General features: G+C 42.9%; 1 protein-coding gene across 2 annotated transcripts in view; it reads left to right on the top strand.

Annotated features, from left to right (window-relative positions):
- The window catches only part of WASHC4 (WASH complex subunit 4), a 174,925-nt gene extending 155,693 nt beyond the window's left edge, over positions 1-19,232 (top strand). For both annotated transcript variants that reach the window (XM_073556919.1, XM_073556920.1), the window contains exons 25-33: positions 8,530-8,664; positions 8,759-8,867; positions 9,030-9,096; positions 11,237-11,323; positions 11,437-11,584; positions 13,767-13,863; positions 14,246-14,442; positions 15,311-15,410; positions 18,638-19,232. In XM_073556919.1, the coding sequence (XP_073413020.1) occupies positions 8,530-8,664; positions 8,759-8,867; positions 9,030-9,096; positions 11,237-11,323; positions 11,437-11,584; positions 13,767-13,863; positions 14,246-14,442; positions 15,311-15,410; positions 18,638-18,702 (1,005 nt within the window). In that variant the 3' untranslated portion in view covers positions 18,703-19,232. The remainder of the gene's footprint in view (positions 1-8,529; positions 8,665-8,758; positions 8,868-9,029; positions 9,097-11,236; positions 11,324-11,436; positions 11,585-13,766; positions 13,864-14,245; positions 14,443-15,310; positions 15,411-18,637) is intronic.
- Positions 19,233-20,363: the final 1,131 nt, after the last annotated feature.

A 20,363-nucleotide genomic window follows, 5' to 3' on the forward strand; every position in this document is an offset into this window, starting at 1 on the left:
ACTAGTTCAAGGGATGGTCAGGTCTCTAGAAAGCGGACCCATGATGCGTCCCCTAGTCTCGGTCGCGCCTCAGCCTCTGCGACTCCTGTCTCTCGCTCTCCCTCTCCTGGAGTTCTCAGCGAGCACGACTCTGAATTCGAATCTGACACGTCAGCCCCTCAGAATCCCCCAACTGATCAAGAGTCGCTTGATTCTCTTATAGAATCAGTCAACAGAATTCTGAAGTTGGATGAGGATAATGTTCCCGCTCCAGCACATCCTATCTCACTTAAGAAAACCAAGCGTGTGCGCAGGTTATTTACCAGCCATCCGGACTTTAAGGAAATTGTCTAGAAACATAGGGATAGTCCGCATAAGCAGTTCACAGGGCAAAAGTCTACTCAGGCTAAATACCCTTTTGATCCAGACCTAATGAAGGATTGGTTACAGTCCCCACCGGTGGACCCTCCTGTATCGCGTCTTGCTTCAAAAACGCTCCTTTCTGTTTCTGAGGGTTCCTCAATCAGAAACCCCTCCGATCGTCAGATTGACTACATTTCCCGTTCAGTTTTTGAAGCTTCAGGAGCAGCGCTTTTTCCATCTTTCGCAGCAATTTGGGTTACTAAGGCAATGGCCGCTTGGGCAGAAGTCTTGATTACTTCCTTCCAGGTCACCAATCTTCCTCCGGAGGCAACCACTGTCGCCAGGCAGATAATTCATGCAGCGGAATTTGTAGTGGACGCCTCTTTTGATGCCGCCAATTGCGCTGCTCAAACTGCCGCTAATGCGATCTCCTTTAGAAGAGCCCCATGGCTCCGCGACTGGCGGGTGGATGCCACATCTAAAAGATCGTTGACTTCTCTCCCCTTTCAAACGGGTCGTCTTTTTGGAGAGAAACTGGATCAGTTCATTTCTGATGCTACCGGGGGAAAAAGTAAATTCCTTCCTCAACAAAAGGCCGTTCGGCTGTTTCACAACCAACAGCCGACACGCTTTCGATCTTTTCGCAACAATTCCGGTTGGTTCTCCTCTACCTTCTCTTCCGGATCAGGTCCGTCCTCGCGCGGAGACAGAGGCTCCCAGGTCTCATACAGACCTAACCGCACTTGGAAACCCAGGCCTAGGGCTTCTGGATCTAGGGGCGCCAGTTCTCCTAGATCTACCCAATGACTTGTTGTGGTATCCAGCGGACACCGACTGAGTAGGCGGTCGCCTACTTTCCTTCAGCCACACCTGGCTCGCGGTCGTCCATGACAAGTGGGTCAGGGAGCTGGTGTCCTCCCGGATACAAGATAGAATTTCTTTCTCCCCCTCCAACTTGGTTTTTCCCCTCTTTTCCTCCCAACAAAGAGGCAAGAGCCTTCCTTCAGGCTGTTCAGGCTCTCCTAAGGGACAGTCATCATTCCGGTCCCTCATCACGAAAGGTTCAGAGGTTTTTATTCAAACCTTTTTGTGGTTCCAAAGAAGGACGGGACGATGCAACCCATTCTGGATCTCAAACTGTTAAATCAGTTTGTCGGGGTACGGCGGTTTTGAATGGAATCTCTCCGATCAGTTGTCACTTCCATGGGAAAAAAGGAGCGTTCCTAGCATCCATCGACATCAAGGATGCCTACTTTCACATTCCAATCTGCCCATCCCACCAGCAGTTCCTGCGTTTTGCAATTCACGAGGAACACTTCTAGCTCATTGCCTTGCCCTTCGGACTCGCTACCGCCCCCAGGGTCTTTACCAAGGTCATGGCCATTCTCCACTCTCGGGGAGTAGTGGTGTTACCGTATCTGGACGATCTGCTCATCAAGGGTCCGTCCCTTCCAGCCTGCGAGGAATCCGTGGATATAACAGTAAATACACTTTCGCGCCTGGGGTGGAAGATAAAATTCAAAAAGTCTTCCCCCGAATCCGGCTCAGCAGATTTCCTTTTTAGCAATGATCTTGGACACTTCCCTCGGGTTGGTCACTCTCCCTCCAGAAAAGACCCAAACCTTACAACAGGCAGCACGGACTCTTTCCTGACCAGCTTCTCACTCCATTCGTTTCAGCATGAGAGTTCTCAGAAAGATGGTGGCTGCGATGGAAGCAGTTCCGTTTGCACAGTTCCGTCTCCGTCCCTTACAACATATGTTGCTGTCAGCTTGGGACAAGAACCTGTTCTCCCTGGACCGTCGGATCTGTCTGTCCCTGCGGGTCAGGCAAGCCCTCAGGTGGACAATGAGGTCCTCCCTGAATCAAGAGAGGTCTTTTCTCCCAGTAAGATGGTTAGTAGTAACCACCGACGCAAGCCTTCTCGACTGGGGTTCGGTCTTTCATCACCACACGGCACAGGGTCGTTGGTCGACCCGAGAGTCACGTCTCCCCATTAAAATTTTTGAGATACGAGCAATCAGATTAGCTCTACGGAGTTTCCACAATCTCCTCGCAGGTCACCCCATCAGGATCCAATCCGACAATGCCACAGCTGTAGCGTATATCAAGCGCCAGGGAGGTACCCGGAGCAGGATGGCCATGCACGAAGTGAGTCACATCCTCCATTGGGCCGAGACCAACCATTCACCCATCTCAGCAATCCACATCCTGGGCGGCAGATTGGGTGGCAGATTTTCTCAGTCGCCAAGGCATTGCCTCGGGAGAGTGGTCTCTTCTTCATCTGGAAGTCTTTCAGCAGATTTGTCATCGTTGGGGGACTCCGGATGTGGATCTCATGGCCTCAAGACTAAATAAGGTGTCTCTGTTCATTGCCTGATCGAGCGATCCATGCGCCATCGGAGCGGACCCTCTCGTTCTGCCATGGCACCGGTTCTGGCTCCCGTACATCTTTCCCCCTTTTCCCTTGCTTCTGAGGGTCATCAAGAAGATCAGAGCGGAGGGTGTACCAGTGATCCTAGTCGCGCCAGATTGGCCGCGCTGAGCATGGTATGCAGAACTAATACAACTAGTCGCCGACGTCCCCTGGCGACTTCCAGATCGCATGGATCTGCTCTCTCAGGGCCCGATTTACCACCAGAACTCCGGGGCCCTGTCTTTGACAGCGTGGCCATTGAATCATAGATTTTAGCACAGGCTGGGTTCTCTCGCGGCGTGATTTCCACCATGATTAGTGCTAGGAAGCCTGTGCCCAGCCGCATCAATCACCGCACCTGGAAAACCTTCTTTTCATGGTGCAAGGATCATGGTCGATCCCCTCTTGTGTTTTCCATTCCGGCCATATTGGAGTTCCTTCAATCCTGTTTAGAATCATGCCTCGCGCTTAGCTCGCTCAAGGGCCAAGTTTCGGCCTTGTCAGTGCTTTTCCAACGCAAAATTGCCACCAAACCTCAGGTCAAGACGTTCATTCAGGGAGTTTCCCATGTGGCGTCTCCTTATAGAAGGCCATTGGAATCATGGGACCTTAACCTGGTTCTCGGGGCCTTACAGGAGGCTCCTTTCGAACCGCTGCAGGATGTGTCATTGACCGTCCTCTCTTGGAAAGTGGTCTTTCTAGTGGCAATTACGTCAATCAGATGAGTTTCGGCATTGGCAGCCCTGTCCTGCCGTTCTCCTTTCCTGATTTTTCATCAGGACAACGTAGTTCTCAGGACGTCCCTGTCCTTCCTGCCCAAGGTTGTCTCCTCTTTCCATCTCAACGAGGAAATTGTTTTGCCTTCCTTTTGTCCGGCACCAGTCCCATCGCATTGAGAAGGCCCTCCACACCCTGTATGTGGTTAGGGCGCTGAGACGGTACATCTCGCGGATGGCTCCCTTCCACAAGTCAGATCATAGAATCATAGAATCATAGAATCATAGAATCGTAGAGTTGGAAGGGACCTCCTGGGCCATCTGGTCCAACCCTCTGCTCAAAGCAGGATTTGCTAAATCATCCCAGTTAGATGTCTGTCCAGCCTCTGTTTGAAGACTTCCATTGAAGGAGAACTCACCACTTCTCGTGGCAGCCTGTTCCACTCATTGATCACTCTAACTGTCAAAAAGTTTTTTCTAATATCTAATCTGTGTCTCCTCCCATTCAGCTTCATCCCATTGCTTCTAGTCTTTCCTTGTGCAAATGAGAATAAAGTTGATCCTTCTACAATGTGACAGCCCTTTAGATATTTGTAGACAGCTATTAAGTCTCCTCTCAGTCTTCTCTTTTGCAAACTAAACATTCCCAAATCCTGCAACCTTTCCTCATAAGACAGGGTTTGCAGACCGGTCACCATTCTGGTCGCTCTTTTCTGAACTTGCTCCAGTTTGTTGATGTCTTTTTTAAAATGTGGTGCCCAAAATTGGACACAATATTCCAGATGAGGTCTGACCAAAGAGGAGTAGAGGGAAATAATTACTTCACGTGATCTAGACTGTATGCTTCTGTTAATACATCCTAGAATTGCATTTGCCCTTTTTGCTGCTGCATCACACTGTTGACTCATATTCAGTCTGCGATCTATTAGTATACCCAAGTCTTTTTCACATGTGCTGTCACTTAGCCCTATTCCTCCCATTCTATATATGCTTTTTTCATTTTTATTGCCCAGATGTAGTACTTTGCATTTCTCCCTGTTAAAAACCATTCTGTTAGTTGCTGCCCACTTCTCCAGTTTATTTAAATCTTTTTGAATCCTCTCTCTCTCTTCTCTAGTATTAGCTATCCCTCCTAGCTTTGTGTCATCAGCAAATTTAATCAGTTTACCCTCAATTCCTTCATCTAAATCGTTGATAAAGATGTTGAACAATACAGGGCCCAGGACAGAGCCCTGTGGTACCCCACTTGAGACATTCTTCCAACTGGATGTGCAGCCATTTACGACCACTCTTTGGGTCCGATCACTAAGCCAGTTATGAATCCACCTAACAGTTGTCTTGTCCATTCCATACTTAGTCATTTTTTCAATAAGGATTGTATGAGAGACTTTGTCAAATGCTTTGCTGAAGTCAAGATATACTATATCTACAGCATTTCCTTGATCCACCCAATCAGTAATACCATCATAGAAGGAAATTAAATTAGTCTGACATGACTTATTAGTTACAAACCCATGCTGACTTTGTTTAATCACTTCATTCTTATCCAGGTATTGACATACATGTTGTTTAATAATTTGTTCAAAGATCTTTCCTGGTATAGAAGTCAGACTCACCGGCCTATAGTTGCCTGGGTCCACCTTCTTCCCCTTTTTGAAGATAGGAACAACATTTGCTCTTCTCCAGTCTTCTGGCACTTCTCCTGTTCTCCAAGAATTTTCAAAGATTATGGAGAGGGGTTCAAAAATTTCTTCTGCTATCTCCTTCAGTACTCTGGGGTGTAATTCATCTGGACCTGGAGACTTGAATACATTTAGGTTAGCTAAGTGTTTCCTCACTATCTTTCTGTTTATAGATATCCTGGATTCTTCTATTCCCTTAATAGGACAGTGAATAACAGTTGATGTTACATTTCCTTTCTGAGAGAAAACAGATGCAAAATAGGAATTTAAAAGTTCAGCCTTCTCAACATCCTGTCTTACCATTTCATCATTTTCATCCTGTCATACTTCCAGAGGGGCATAGGAAGGGTCTAGCCACTTCAAAAGCAAGCTAGCCAGGTGGATTCGCTTAGCGATTCAGGAATCCTACCGTGTCAGGAACGCGCCTGTGCCAGCGGGGATTAAGGCGCACTCTACCCGGTCAGTGGGTGCCTCTTGGACCATTCGGCACCAGGCCTCAGCAGAACAGGTCTGCAAGGCTGCGACTTGGTCCAGTCTGCATACTTTTACAAAACATTACCAAATTCATTCTCAGGCCTCTGCGGATGCAGCTCTCGGCAGACGCATCCTGCAATCTGCAGTACCTCAGTGTTGACTCAGTGGTACATGGGGTATTAGAAGATGTATGCTCCCCACCCAGGGACTGCTTTAGGACGTACCACTGTCTCTGTGTCCCCCAATGAGGCGTAGGAGAAATGGGGATTTTTGTGTACTCACCGTAAAATCCTTTTATCCGAGCCATTCATTGGGGGACACAGCACCCGCCCTATTTAGCCTACTGGCTCATTTGTAGCATTCTTAGGTTTTGACATAGTTATGGTTATTGTTGACTGTTTAAGCTCCTACTACTTTTTCGCCGTACTGGAGATCTCATCCAGCGAGAGGGTGTATACTGCAGGGGAGGAGCTAACTTTTTTTCTGGTTTGCTTAGTGTCCTCCTAGTGGCAAGCAGCAGAACACCCACTGTCTCTGTGTCCCCCAATGAATGGCTCGGAGAAAAGGATTTTACGGTGAGTACACAAAAATCCCTATTTTCTTTTTATTGTGAAGAAAACAACAAATAGAACAAAATAACTGTAAACTTCAGTATGCTTAAAGGGAATCTGTCAGCAGGATTGTGCACAGTAACCTACAGTCACTGTCAGGTCAGCACCGTTATACTGATTACAATGATACCTTGGTTGTTTAAATCCGTCTTGTGGTTGTTTGTTTTTTTTTATCTTTAATTTTCAGTTTTGTGTTTAAAGGTATCATTTTAAAGGTATCATTTTAGTCAGTATAATGGCGCTGACCTGACACTGTCTGTAGGTTAGTGTGCACAAACCTGCTGACTGGTTCCTTTTAACTAATCACCCGCCTAAAATCAGTATTTTATAGAGCATACTTTTGCGGCAATTAATGCAGCAAGTTTTGCTTTGGATACCTCTGAGATTTCCACATCTTGCCACTGGGATTTTTTGACCATTTCTCAAGGCAAAGCTGCTCCTGCTTCTTCAAGTTAGATTGCTTCCTTTGGTGAACAGCAATCTTCAAGTCTGACCATAGATTCTCAATTGGATTAAGGTCTGGCCTTTGAGTAGGCCACTTCAAAACATTTACATGTTTTCCCTTAAATCACTAGAGTGTTTCTTTAGCAGTATGCTTTGAGTCATTGTCTTGTTGGAAGGTGAACCTTTGTCCCAGTCTCAAATTGACAGTCTGAAACAGGTTTTGCTCAAGAAAATCATTGTATTTCACACCATTCATCTTACCCTCTACTGCATTTTCCCTGTCGCCGAAAAACATCCCCACAACATTCTGCCACCACCATGTTTCACTGTGGGGATGGTGTTATTGGGGTGATGACCTGTGTTGACTTTGGAGACAGACATGGCATTTATCTTGGTAACCAAAAAGTTGAATTTTGTTCTCATCTGACTACAGCACCTTCCTCCATACATTTGTGCATTCTCCCACATGTCTTTTGGCACACTAAAAACAAGCCTTACAATTTTTGTTTGTTTAATAAAGGCTTTTTTCTCCCCACTTTTGTATGAAAGCCACTTCTGTGGCATGTACGGCTTATTGTGGTCGCATGGACAGATACTCCTGTCTCAGCTTGGGAACTCTGCAGCTCCTTCACATTTTTTTTTTTTTTTTGGACTCTGTGCTGCTGCTCTGTTTAATGCCTTCCTTGCCCAGGTTGGGACGTTTGGTGAGGAGCCCTCCTGGCAGGTTTGTTGTGGGACCATGTTCTTTCCAATTCATAATAATGGATTTGATGGTGCTCTGGAGATCATCAGAGATGGTAATATTTTATTTTTTTTATAACCCAACCCTGACTTACCGTATATTTTTCAACAACTTTGTCTCTGACTTGTTTGGAGATCTCCTTGGTCTTCATGGTATTTGGTTAGTGGTGCTTCTTACTTAATGGTTCTGCTGTCTTTTTGGCCTTTCGGGAAAGGAAAATGTTTAGGGCTTCATTGCAAGAGGGGTGATTACATATGCACATGCCAATGTTTAGTTATTTGATCCCATAAATTTAATTTATGCCTATTTTTCTCACTTCACTTAAGGTACTGTCACCCTTAGCGATGTACCAGCGATCCCGACCAGCGATATGACGCGGTCAGGATCGCTGGTACATCGCTAAGTGGTCGCTAGTGAGCTGCCACACAGGCAGATCTCACCAGCGACATCGCTGGGGACGGGGATCGCTACTTACCTGTCACACCAGGCGATCCTGCGTCCTCCCGCCCGGCTCCACGCGTCGCTCGTCCTCACAGCAGGAAGCTGACGACGAGAAGCGGTCCTGGACGTTCTCGCGCGATCAGCGATAACCAGCGGGGGAGCGGTCAGAGGTAAGTATCACACACAGAGATATCGCTAGCAATATCGCTATAACGTCACAAGTTATAGCGATATTGCTAGCGATATCTCTTAGTGTGACATGCCCTTAACTTAGACTATTTAGTGCTAATGCATCACACACAAATCTGATTACAAAAATATTTGAACACAGGTTCTAATGTTCTAAAATAGTTAAAAAGCAAAGGGGGTGAATAATTTTGCAAGACACTGTAACTGCAGGCTTATGTGGAAGTGTAGGTTAGAGGTGGTTATATTCTGACATACTAGATGATAACTTAGGTTGTGTTAAATCTCTCTGGTCATTTCATCCAAAGACCCTTTCAGGTAAAATGTATTCATTGTGTTATACCTATTGTGGCCTGTGGGGGCAGTGTAACACCAAAGAGAAGAGAAGCTCTACGTTTCATCTGTTGCTTCTCAGGCCATTAATCAGTCTGAGTTTTACCCAGTGTCAGCTCCTTATGTTTCCATCTGTCCTCAGGTAAATTTCACATACCAGTTTCTTCGGAAGAAGTTTTATATATTTAGCCAGTTTATGTACGATGAACACATCAAGTCCAGATTGATCAAAGATATTCGCTATTTCAGAGAAGTTAAGGACCAAACTGATCAGAAGGTAAATTAAAATGTAGAAATGTTTTCTTTCTTTATTATATTTTTATTTGTGGATAATTTTTAGTTTGTTTTGGTTTTCTTATCTCTTCTTCCAGTACCCGTTTGAGAGGGCCGAAAAGTTTAACCGTGGAATCCGAAAGCTTGGCCTCACCCCTGATGGACAGAGCTATCTGGACCAGTTCAGGCAGCTCATCAGCCAGATTGGTAAGACTCGATATCTTAACGAAAATAGAAATAAAATCCCTGTTGTGTTATTTCTGGTTGCGCACTGTGGATTGGGTGGTTCTTTGAGAATTGTGGCAGCCACTCTTCCCCATTTCTTGCCTTTCTTATGGCTGCCAATATTGATCAGTAGCTTTATTGCAGGGAACGCAATGGGCTACGTCAGGATGATCCGGTCTGGTGGTCTTCACTGCTGCAGTAATGCAATCAGGTATGCATATTAATTTACAAATTTGTGGATATGCCACATTTATTAGTAAATGATCAGTTTTAATAAACAAAAACCTTTTGGATCTGGACAGAAAACAAAAGGTTCAATGGTTTGTAGATGTTTGTCACCATTTTTATAGTTCCAATGCATCTAACAATTTTTTTTTAAAAAAAGGAAAAAATGTCAATCAAAAAGTTGTGTTGACTTATGTCATCCTGGTAGTAGACAAGCAAACCCATCCTCTCTGAGCTATACTCCCTGCTACCTGTGTTCTTTTTGTTTAATCTACCAAGTGTATATCCTCAAGTAATGGTGAACAAAAGGGAGTATGGCTGCCAAAACCGGCGACATGGAGCTTTGATTGTAGCCTCTTACCATGGAGACTCAAGTTCCGCAAAGGAGCTGCAGCTACAACATAGTAGGACATTTTTGATGAAGACTGTTTAGTAAAGTTGCTTCATTTTAAATTAAATGGAGCGATTAAAGGAAATCTGTCACTAGGTTTTTTTCTGTCACCTAGCTGAGAGCAGCAAGTTGTGATTCCAGCGATGTGCCACTTACTGGGCTGTTTGCTGTCATTTTGATAAAAGTCCTGTTTTTTTTCTGCTGCAGTTCTCTGAATGAATATGATCCATGTATAACCAACGTCATTGATTGGCACCTTTCCGCACAGGGTACACTGAAAGCTGCCAATCAGTGGTGGGGCTGGTGTTATACAGAGCTCATGAATGTAGAGGACTTCCCGGCAGCAAGTTTACTAGTCTTCTAGTGATAATCTCCTGCTCAGAAAACACAAATTTTATTGAAACCGCAACAAGCAGCCCAGTAAGTAATACATCGCTGGAATCAGGTCTTCGTCTCTACATTATGCTGTTCTCAGGTGGGCAAAAGCTGTAGAATCAGAGTTGGAAGAGACCTCCTGGGCCATCTGGTCCAACCCCCTGCTCAAAGCAGGATTCGCTAAATCAACCCAGACAGATATCTGTCCAGCCTCTGTTTGAAGACTTCTATTGAAGGAGAACTCGCCACTTCTCGTGGCAGCCTGTTTTTTCTAATATCTAATGTGTCTCCTCCCATTCAGTTTCATCCCATTGCTTCTAGTCTTTCCTGGTGCAAATGAGAATAAAGATGATCGTTCTCCAATGTGACAGCCCTTGAGATATTTGTAGACAGTTATTAAGTCTCCTCTCAGTCTTCTCTTTTGCAAGCTAAGCATTCCCAAATCCTGCAACCTTTCCTCATAAGACAGGGTTTGCAGACCGGTCACCATTCTGGTCGCTCTTTTCTGAACTTGCTCCAGTTTGTTGATGTCTTTTTTAAAATGTGGCGCCCAAAACTGGACACAGTATTCCAGATGAGGTCTGACCAAAGAGGAGTAAGAGGGCAATAATGACTTCACGTGATCTAGACTGTATGCTTCTGTTAATACATCCTAGAATTGCATTTGCCCTTTTTGCTGCTGCATCACACTGTTGACTCATATTCAGTCTGTGATCTATTAGTATACCCAAGTCTTTTTCACATGTGCTGTTGCTTAGCCCTATTCCTCCCATTCTGTATATGCTTTTTTCATTTTTATTGCCCAGATGTAGTACTTTGCATTTTTCCCTGTTAAAAAACATTCTGTTAGTTGCTGTCCACTTCTCCAGTTTATTTATATCTTTTTGAATCTTCTCTCTCTCCTCTAGTATTAGCTATCCCTAGCTTTGTGTAGATGGATTCCCTTTAAAATGAGTTTTTACACTCTTCAACAATAACTCATTATTTTATATACTCACTATACGGCCTGTTAGAAATATGCAAACGGCTTCTAAAAAATGTTTGGTTATTGCATTGTGCATAGTGTCTACAAGATGCCAGCATTTTCTTAATTCTAGGACTTGTTCTAGTAGAGCTTTTCCTAGTAGGGCTGGCCCTGACCATACATGCATTGCATGGTAAGATGGAGTACTATAATCCCCTGCTCGGAACCTTATCTATTACCCATATTGGTTTCTACTTTAGATGACTCGGTGGCCAATTAGAATATATAGCCATGTCCATCCTTTAGCAGCCGCTTGAGACTTGCTATGGAGAGGAGTAGGGTATTTTCTTTTCTTTTTCATGTCTGTATCTGTTCATTTATTACACTTTCACCTAGATTTGTACCAGACTTAGAAGACATAGTGAATTTTGAAGAACTGGTGAAAGAGGAGGCTTTGTCAGAGGAGACTCAGAAGGCTGCGAGGTGAATTATAAACATGTTAGCATTCCTTACCCTGACAGTATGGATTCTCTATACATTCAGACGTATTATTGGAATAAAAGCTGAATTTTAAAAAAGAACCGTTCTCTTTCCAGGCAGCTAGATTTTGTGCTCGGTGACCTAACCAGAAATTCAGCAGAGGGAACAGAATACTTCAAAATGTTGGTGGATGTGTTTGCGCCTGAATTTCGCAGTGCAAAGAATATTCATCTCCGGAACTTCAACATTATCGTCCCACCTTTGGTGCGTGCCGCTCTGATTGTAACTAAGTTGCTGTACCTGCTTTAATATTTTTTTTTTATCTTTATGTGTAGATGTGTGGATGTTGTAGTTGTCATTGTGCATAGCCCTTCATAATATTTTCTTTTTCCACCATATATAAAGGCAGCGTATCAGTTTCTGCTTTTCTTTGTTTCTTGGATGTTTGGAAACCATTCTAAACCTTAGTGATGAGCGAACGTACTCGGATTAGGTGTTATCAGAGCATGCTCGTGTGCTAACCAAGTGTCTTAAGTGCGCTCGAAAAGTATGTTAGACAACTTTAACACATGCAGGGATTAGCTAGCAGCCGTGGGGACTTGGAACATATTTTTCGAACATGCCGAAGACAATCGGTTAGTACACAAGCATGCTCGGATTACACTTTATTCGAGCACCTTTGCTCGTCACTACTAAACATACCAAGAGACAAACGAAGTCCTGTAATTTGATCTGTAAACCCTCTCTAGCGACTCCACTTTAAACTTAATTGACCGCTTTCCCTGAATCATATAGTGGGGGGGCTAGAATGCGTTCAAAGCCTTTTTATTCTGTGAGTATCCACTTCAGTGACATACTATATATGCATCCACAAACTGAATGCCAACATCTAGCAATGTCAGTCAAAACCAGAGGTGAAAGGTTTAGTGACTAAACCTCAGGATGCTAAATGAGAGCGGACACTTACCGAGCCAGAATAGCACTTATATTTTCCTTTATCTAATTGCCTTGGTATGTTTAAACTTTTCATGCTGCCTATCTAGCGATGTGAGAAGTTAGCCTTGGGCCGGGATTCACACTACCGTGTGTGATGCAAGAAACTCGCACGAGTCTCTCGCATCAACACCCGGCGCTGCCACCAGCACTCAGGACCGAAGCTACGGCTACATGTATTTCTATAAAGACGCAGTTCCGGTCCTGAATGCCGGCGGCAGCGCCGGGTGTTGATGCGAGAGACTCGTGCGAGTTTCTTGCATCACACACGGTAGTGTGAATCCCGCCCTTAAAGGGAGTCTGTCAGCACAGATTCACTTTTGGGGAACCCAATCCACATATACTGTATCAGCAGTTCCCTTATACTGTTTGTATCTTCCCTTACGGTGCTGAAATAATCAAACAACTGAATAGAGCATTCAAATTATTCTCCACAGCGGGCAAAAGTTCTGCTGTTTGTGATTGGATTACATGGACTGTTGTAACTGGGTGTCATCATAAAAAGGGGGAAGGCTCACAACTTAAAACCCCCTCCAATTAGCCAAAAAGGAATATTGGTAGAAAGAACAACTTCTACGTTTGGTGGACTTGCCAGCACAAGATTTCTGTTCCTGCCTTTCTGAATATTGGGAAATCTGATATCCAAAAAATGGCTCACAGCACTGTCCTTTGTGAAAGAAATGCATCTCAAAGCGCTCGCCTGTGTAAGGCCGCAGAGTCCTAAGCACCAAGGAACCCACTTTGAAGCAACATAAGCAAAGGCCTAGTAGACAGCGTCCAAATCAGGTGACGAGAAAACAAGACCTCCTTTATTCTGTCATATAACGGGATGCAGCGTTTCAAACCGTTGCATGTCTCTTTCAAGAAGCGTTGTATCCTGTACGTGGCAGAATAATGGAGGTCTTGTTTACTCATCACCTGATTTTGGCACTGTCTGCTGTATCTTTGCTTATTAGGATATTGGAATCTGGAAAGAAAATGTATCAATAGTGCAGATTCTGAAAACTTAAGTTTCCGACTTTCTAAGGCTAGTTTCACATTAGCGTGCACAGCGCCGCTAAGCCCCGCCCCCTGCCGTGCCTCCGCCGGTAGCTCCGCCTACGGACGCATGACGCTGCATGCGTCCTGTGTCCCCTATCTTTACCACTGGGAACGCAGGCCGTGCGCAGTATGCGTTTGGCGGCGCATGCGTCCTTTTGACGCTGCGCCGAGCGCACCAAATTGCAACCTGTTGCGTTTGGCGCTGGTCGGCGCAGCGTTAAAAGGACGCATGCGCCGCAAAACGCATACTGCGCACGGCCTGCGTCCCCAGTGGTAAAGATAGGGGACGCATGCAGCGTCATGCGTCCGGAGGCGCGGCGGGGCTTAGCGGCGGCCGTGCGCATCCCGACGCTGCGGCCGTAAACGCTAATGTGAAACTAGCCTAACAAGATTCTTCTTTTTCCCTCTACAGACACTTAACTTTGTTGAGCATTCTATAAACTGCAAGGAGAAGCTAAACAAGAAAAATAAAGTTGGTGCTGCTTTTACTGACGATGGGTTTGCAATGGGTAAGTTACTTATGTCGTGTTGTTCTAATGTGCCTGATATGTTCCCACTGTTTGTGCGATACCCGATAGGTGGCTGTACACACTGACCTTTTATACAGGTCAATGTATGAGGAGTCCCCTACCAACCAACTTGGTACTCTTCGTTGGGAAAGAAAATATTGACTATCATTGGGTAGGTCATAAATGTAAATGTCATAGATGACACGCCAGCACTTGGACCGGTTAGCTAAAACGGAGAGCCACTTTGTATTCCCTGCAAGGAAAATATATAGCGGTTGGGAATGTCGTCTCGCTTCAGCTTCTCTTCTCGATACAACCCTGTTAACTTTTAGTTACCGATTATGTTAATATTTTTTCCTTTGCCCCTTGTTTTTGCTTGCAGGTGTCGCCTATATTCTGAAGTTATTGGACCAGTACCAAGAATTTGACTCATTGCACTGGTTCCAGTCTGTAAGAGAAAAGTACATGAAGGAGAAAAGGGCAGTGTCGAAGCAGCAGAACGTGCAGGCCAACAATCAGGATGAGAAGCTGCTTCAGACAATGAACCTCACTCAAAAAAGACTAGACATCTATCTGCAGGTGAAGAAGCTTTTTTTTTTCTTCCTTTTTATATACTTTTTCTGAAACTAATTGAAAAACTAGGGCTTTTCTCGGGATTTTGCTAGGTTTTGTAGGCAATAAGCTTTTCATCTCTTATAGTAGGCCAATCAACGTTTCTAAAAGCAGGGCACAATGCTTCGTTGTCAGACTCTATTTACTCTATAAAATTAACCCCTTTAGCACCTTGAGTTTTTCAGTTTTTGCGGTTTCGTTTTTTGCTCCCTTTCTGCCCAGAGCCATAACTTGTTTATTTTTCCATCAATGTGCCATGTGGCCATGTGAGGCTTGTTTTTTGCGAGATGAGTTGTACTTTTGAATGACACCATTGAATTTACCATATATTGGAAAATGGGGAAAAAAATTCAAGTTCAAAATTGCAAAAAAAAAAGTGCAATTCCACAAGTTTTTTTTTTTTTTTTTAATTACCATGTACACTAAATAAAACTGACCTGCCATTATGATTCTTCAGGTCATTATGAGTTTGTTGATACCAAACATGTAGTTTATTTTTTATTTAAGTAGTAAACAAAAAGACCCGTTACATCTCCCATTTTTCAGAATCTGGGGCTGGGTGAAGGCTTATTCTTTGCGCGCTGAGCTGACATTTTTATTAATACCATTCTGGGATAGATATGATGTTTGGATCACCTGTTATTGCATTTATTCTCGCTTTTTTATTTTTTTTGTGCATTATAGAACTTTTTGGCAGCCCTATCATTTTTATGTACAAAACTGACACCAAGTATACTCATGTGCTTGAGCCCTTTCTTGGATTGCTTGTTTCTTACTTTCTTTGTTTTATTGCCCTTACATATGACACCTAATCGAATCTTTGCTTTTTGTTTAGGAATTTGAGTTCCTTTACTTCTCACTGAGCAGCGCAAGAATCTTCTTTAGAGCGGATAAAACTGCCGCGGAGGAAAGCTTGGAGAAGAAGGAAAAGGAAGGTCAGTGTAACACAAGAGCTTATATGATTATCTAATCACAAACTATTGCAGCTGTATACAGTGCCTTGCAAAAGTATTCGGCCCCCTGGAACTTTTCAACCTTTTCCCACATATCATGTTTCAAACATAAAGATACCAAATGTAAATTTTTGGTGAAGAATCAACAACAAGTGGGACACAATTGTGAAGTTGAACGAAATTTATTGGTTATTTTAAATTTTTGTAGAAATTCAAAAACTGAAAAGTGGGGCGTGCAATATTATTCGGCCCCTTTAACTTAATACATTGTTGCGCCACCTTTTGCTGCGATTACAGCTGCAAGTCGCTTGGGGTATGTCTCTATCAGTTTTGTACATCGAGAGACTGAAATTCTTGCCCATTCTTCCTTGGCAAACAGTTCAAGCTCAGTGAGGTTTGATGGAGATCGTTTGTGAACAGCAGTTTTCAGCTCTTTCCACAGATTCTCGATTGGATTCAGGTCTGGACTTTGACTTGGCCATTCTAACACCTGGATACGTTTATTTGTGAACCATTCCATTGTAGATTTTGCTTTGTTTGGGATCATTGTCTTGTTGAAAGACAAATCTCCGTCCCAGTCTCAGGTCTTTTGCAGACTCCAACAGGTTTTCTTCAAGAATGGTCCTGTATTTGGCTCCATCCATCTTCCCATCAATTTTAACCATCTTTCCTGTCCCTGCTGAAGAAAAGCAGGCCCAAACCATGATGCTGCCACCACCATGTTTGACAGTGGGGATGATGTGTTCAGGGTGATGAGCTTTGTTTCCTTTACGCTAAACATATCGTTTGGCATTGTTGCCAAAAAGTTCGATTTTGGTTTCATCTGACCAGAGCACCTTCTTCCACATGTTTGGTGTGTCTCCCAGGTGGCTTGATGCAAACTTTAAACAACACTTTTTATGGCTCTCTTCTTGCCACTCTTCCATAAAGGCCAGATTTGTGCAGTGTACGACTGATTGTTGTCCTCTGGACAGACTGTCCCACCTCCGCTGTAGATCTCTGCAGTTCATCCAGAGTGATCATGGGCCTCTTGGCTGCATCTCTGATCAGTCTTCTCCTTGTTTGAGATGTAAGTTTAGAGGGACAGCCGGGTCTCGGTAGATTTGCAGTGGTATGATACTCCTTCCATTTCAATATGATCCCTTGCACAGTGCTCCTTGGGTTTAAAGTTTTGGAAATCATTTTGTATCCAATCCGGCATTAAACTTCTCCACAATAGTATCACGGACCTACCTGTTGTGTTCCTTGGTCTTCATGATGCTCTCTGTGCTTCAAACAGAACCCTGAGACTATCACAGCGCAGGTGCATTTATACGGAGACTTGATTACACACAGGTGGATTATATTTATCATCATTAATCATTTAGGACAACATTGGATCATTCAGAGATCCACAATGAACTTCTGGAGTGAGTTTGCTGCACTGAAAGTAAAGGGACCGAATAATATTGCACGCCCCACTTTTCGGTTTTTGAATTTTCACAAAAATTTAAAATAGCCAATAAATTTCGTTCAACTTCACAATTGTGTTGCACTTGTTGTTGATTCTTCACCAAAAATTTACATTTGGTATCTTTATGTTTAAGGCATGATATGTGCGAAAAGGTTGAAAATTTCCAGGGGGCCAAATACTTTCGCAAGGCACTGTATATCCTAGTTTATCCTCATTTCATGTCTTTAGCTCTTTGAAATAAATACACAGACTTGATCAAGCATGAGCGGAGATAGAAAGCTGTCTGCAAATTATTGTTCATCCATTTAAAAAGTACCTTTCACCTTTTTAACTGGCCATATATTGGCTGCAGAGCTGAGTAAAATGTAGTTTTTATTCTTTAGTTTCTCATCTTCATTGTAGAGATTTGTTATAATTTTCGCTAATAACATTTACAAGCTAAGACCAAGGAGTTTTTAGCATAGTCATTTTCTGAAAGCGTTGACTTTTTTGGTTTCCCTTTACGGCTAAAACAGCTTACATTCTTTTTGGAAGGATTTAATTTACAAGTTTTTGCACTGTGGGAATTTTTTCTCATTTATCATGAAAAGCATTTATGAGGTTAGACACTGATGTTACTGATGTTGGATGTGAGAGACTTGCTTGCCATCTGTTCTTGTTGATCACAAATGTGTTGGAGGTTGAGGTCAGGGTTCTGTGCAGGCCAGTCAAGTTCCTCCATACCAAACTCACTCAGCCATGTCTCTCTGGATCTAGTGCAATGGGTCACAGCCTTCCCCAAACTTGTCCCACAAAGTTGGATGCATATAATTATGTAAAATGCATTGGTATGTGGAAGCATTAAGATTTACCTTTATGAGAACTAAGGGCCTACACCACCATAGCAATGTATTACATTTCCATCAAAATTTACCTGCTGACTGCATTGTGCCAACTGTAAAAATTTCCTGCCATTTGCAAAACAGACTCCTTCATCAAACTGCCAGAATCATAATTTGTCACCCCACAGAACACATTTCCACAGCTCCAGAGTTCAGTGGCAGCAGGCTTTACACCACTCCATCCGACGCTCGGCATTGTGCTTGGTGATGTAAGGCAGAATGTGGGCTTTGGAAATGCATTCCATGAAGCTTCCCGTTCAATTTATGTGCTAATGTTAATGCCAGAGATTTGGACTCTGCAGTTATTGCATCAGCAATAACTTTGGTGACTTTTATACACTTTGTACCTCAGCACCCCAAATGTAAATTTAAGCGATTTCCACTTTATGACCGAGTTGCTGTGGTTGCTAAACACTTTCACCTTTCAATAATACCTCTCACAGTTGATGGTGGATTTTTTAGGAGGGAAAAAATTTCACAAACTTATTCCAGTACAGTCCTTTTACAATGCAACACTCCAATTCGGTGAGCTCTTTAGCGCAACCCATTCCTTCACAGAGGTTAGTAAAGGCAGACTGCATGGCTTAGTTTTATTCACGGTTACAATAGGTGTGAATGAAGAACCAAGATTCAATGATGAGGTGTGTCCTAATGCTTTTTTATATGTTCTAATGCAGCAAAACTCAAAATAATCTGTGAAAACAATCACTGAGAAAAATAAGTGCATCCCATATGGACTTCCCGTACCCACGTTAATATTCAGTGCTGCCTGCTGTAATCTGCTAAGTGTGCCTTGTGTGTGATGTCTAATTACCGATATATTTATTATTATTATTTTTATTATTTTATTTATTTATTTTTCTTCATCTGTAAAGAAACGTCTAAATCAAGCAACAACGACCTTTCAGTTAATTCTGCAGCAGACTCTGTCATGAAATGATGTCCCGAGAAGATCCAGAAAACGTCTAACCTGTCGCCTGGATGGCTGCATACCCACAATGGCAGCCTGAAGAAACTGGACACAGACAATGGGAATCACTAAGAACAGCGGTCATGATGACCAGGCCCAATTTTTTTTCTTATAAGTATGGCATCAAATTTGGATATCTCACAAGGAGCCACTGATGAGGAACCGAAAGCCATCAGATGTAAATGGACTTGATTACACTTTGTGCAATTTAACATAAAGGATCATAGATCTAACAATGTAGATTCTCAGGATCCAGCGGTTTTAGCGAGCACCCAGGGTTTCACTACAGCAAGACTTAACCATTACTGTGCTGAAGATGCAGGAGAGTAATAGTAACTTCTTACTGTATATTAAGAGGAAGGATTTTGCAAATTTGAGTGACACGAGAAGGACGCGAGCGTGTATATGTGTAAATGCGCACTTTTTGTACATCAAATGTGTATTGTAAATGTCATATCCTCAGATGTAAAAATGTATAAAATATATATACAACATGTAAATGTGTCAGCGTATTCTAAATCTAACGTGATTTAATTGTGGTTTGCTTAAAAATTCAGGGGAGAAAAATAATCTCTCCATAACGGCAATTCAGTTTAGGGGCAGTTCCACAGTCTAATACAATAGCAGCAAATGTCCTATACAAGTTGTGGCGATCTTCTGCACGTAAACTGAAGCGCAGCGCTGAATTTTAAATGAATTGCGTTCTTCGCCTTGTAATGCATAGGGTGAAATTTGATGCAGTTCCACAATAAATTCTGTGGATTTTCAGCAGCAAATTGGTTACATGCGCACACAACAGATCTTTCAGGGTGTAGATGAAGTTCTACAAGGAAATCTGTAAGGCGCTTCTAGAAGAAATCAGTCAGTGCTACTACGCATCACCGCCAGTATCGTGTTTTTATTTCTGACAGATTGTAATTGTTCAGTTTAAAGAAAGTCAAAGACTAACCCTAACGATTGTTGATTTACATCAGTTATGTCATAAAATAATCTTTATTGGTGTCATAATGCGTAAATGCGACTTCATGGCAATCGGCTCTTGTCAGCACTGTCATCAGGTAATATCTCCGTTATAAGAAAACACACAACAATATAAATATATACATTACTATGAGTAAATCTTTATAGACTACACCAAAATGTCAAGAACCACAATGGGAACATATATATCATACAAAGTTTTATTAATACGTAAAGTAAAAAAAAAAAAAAAAAAGAAAAACTTTAAAATTGTGGGGCGTAATATAGACAGGGATAAGAAAGTGCACCACAAACATATCAAAACTACATATATGTGAAAGGGTTTAAATAAATACTGCTCTGTTCTCAGTAGAATATTAATATGTAAATTGATATAGTTGATATATAGTCAATAAACAATTATAATATTGATAAACTGCACATATTCATTAGGAAACATGCCTTATAAAGAAAAGAACAGCATGTAAATCCGATGTACGTTTCGCCCTTTTGCTTTCTCAAGGAGTGAGCACTTGGAGGGAGAGGAACACATCCCCAGGTGTGTGATTATGCTCATTACCGAGCACTGGCAGACTATAAGCGACCCATACATTTAGATTACACTATTCCCGCACCACTGTGAGGATGTATGCTGCAGATAAGTTTGTGAT

This window comes from Dendrobates tinctorius, unplaced genomic scaffold (genome assembly GCF_039654945.1).
Source record: "Dendrobates tinctorius isolate UK_male_01 unplaced genomic scaffold, ASM3965494v1 ptg000241l, whole genome shotgun sequence".
NCBI lineage: Eukaryota > Metazoa > Chordata > Amphibia > Anura > Dendrobatidae > Dendrobates > Dendrobates tinctorius.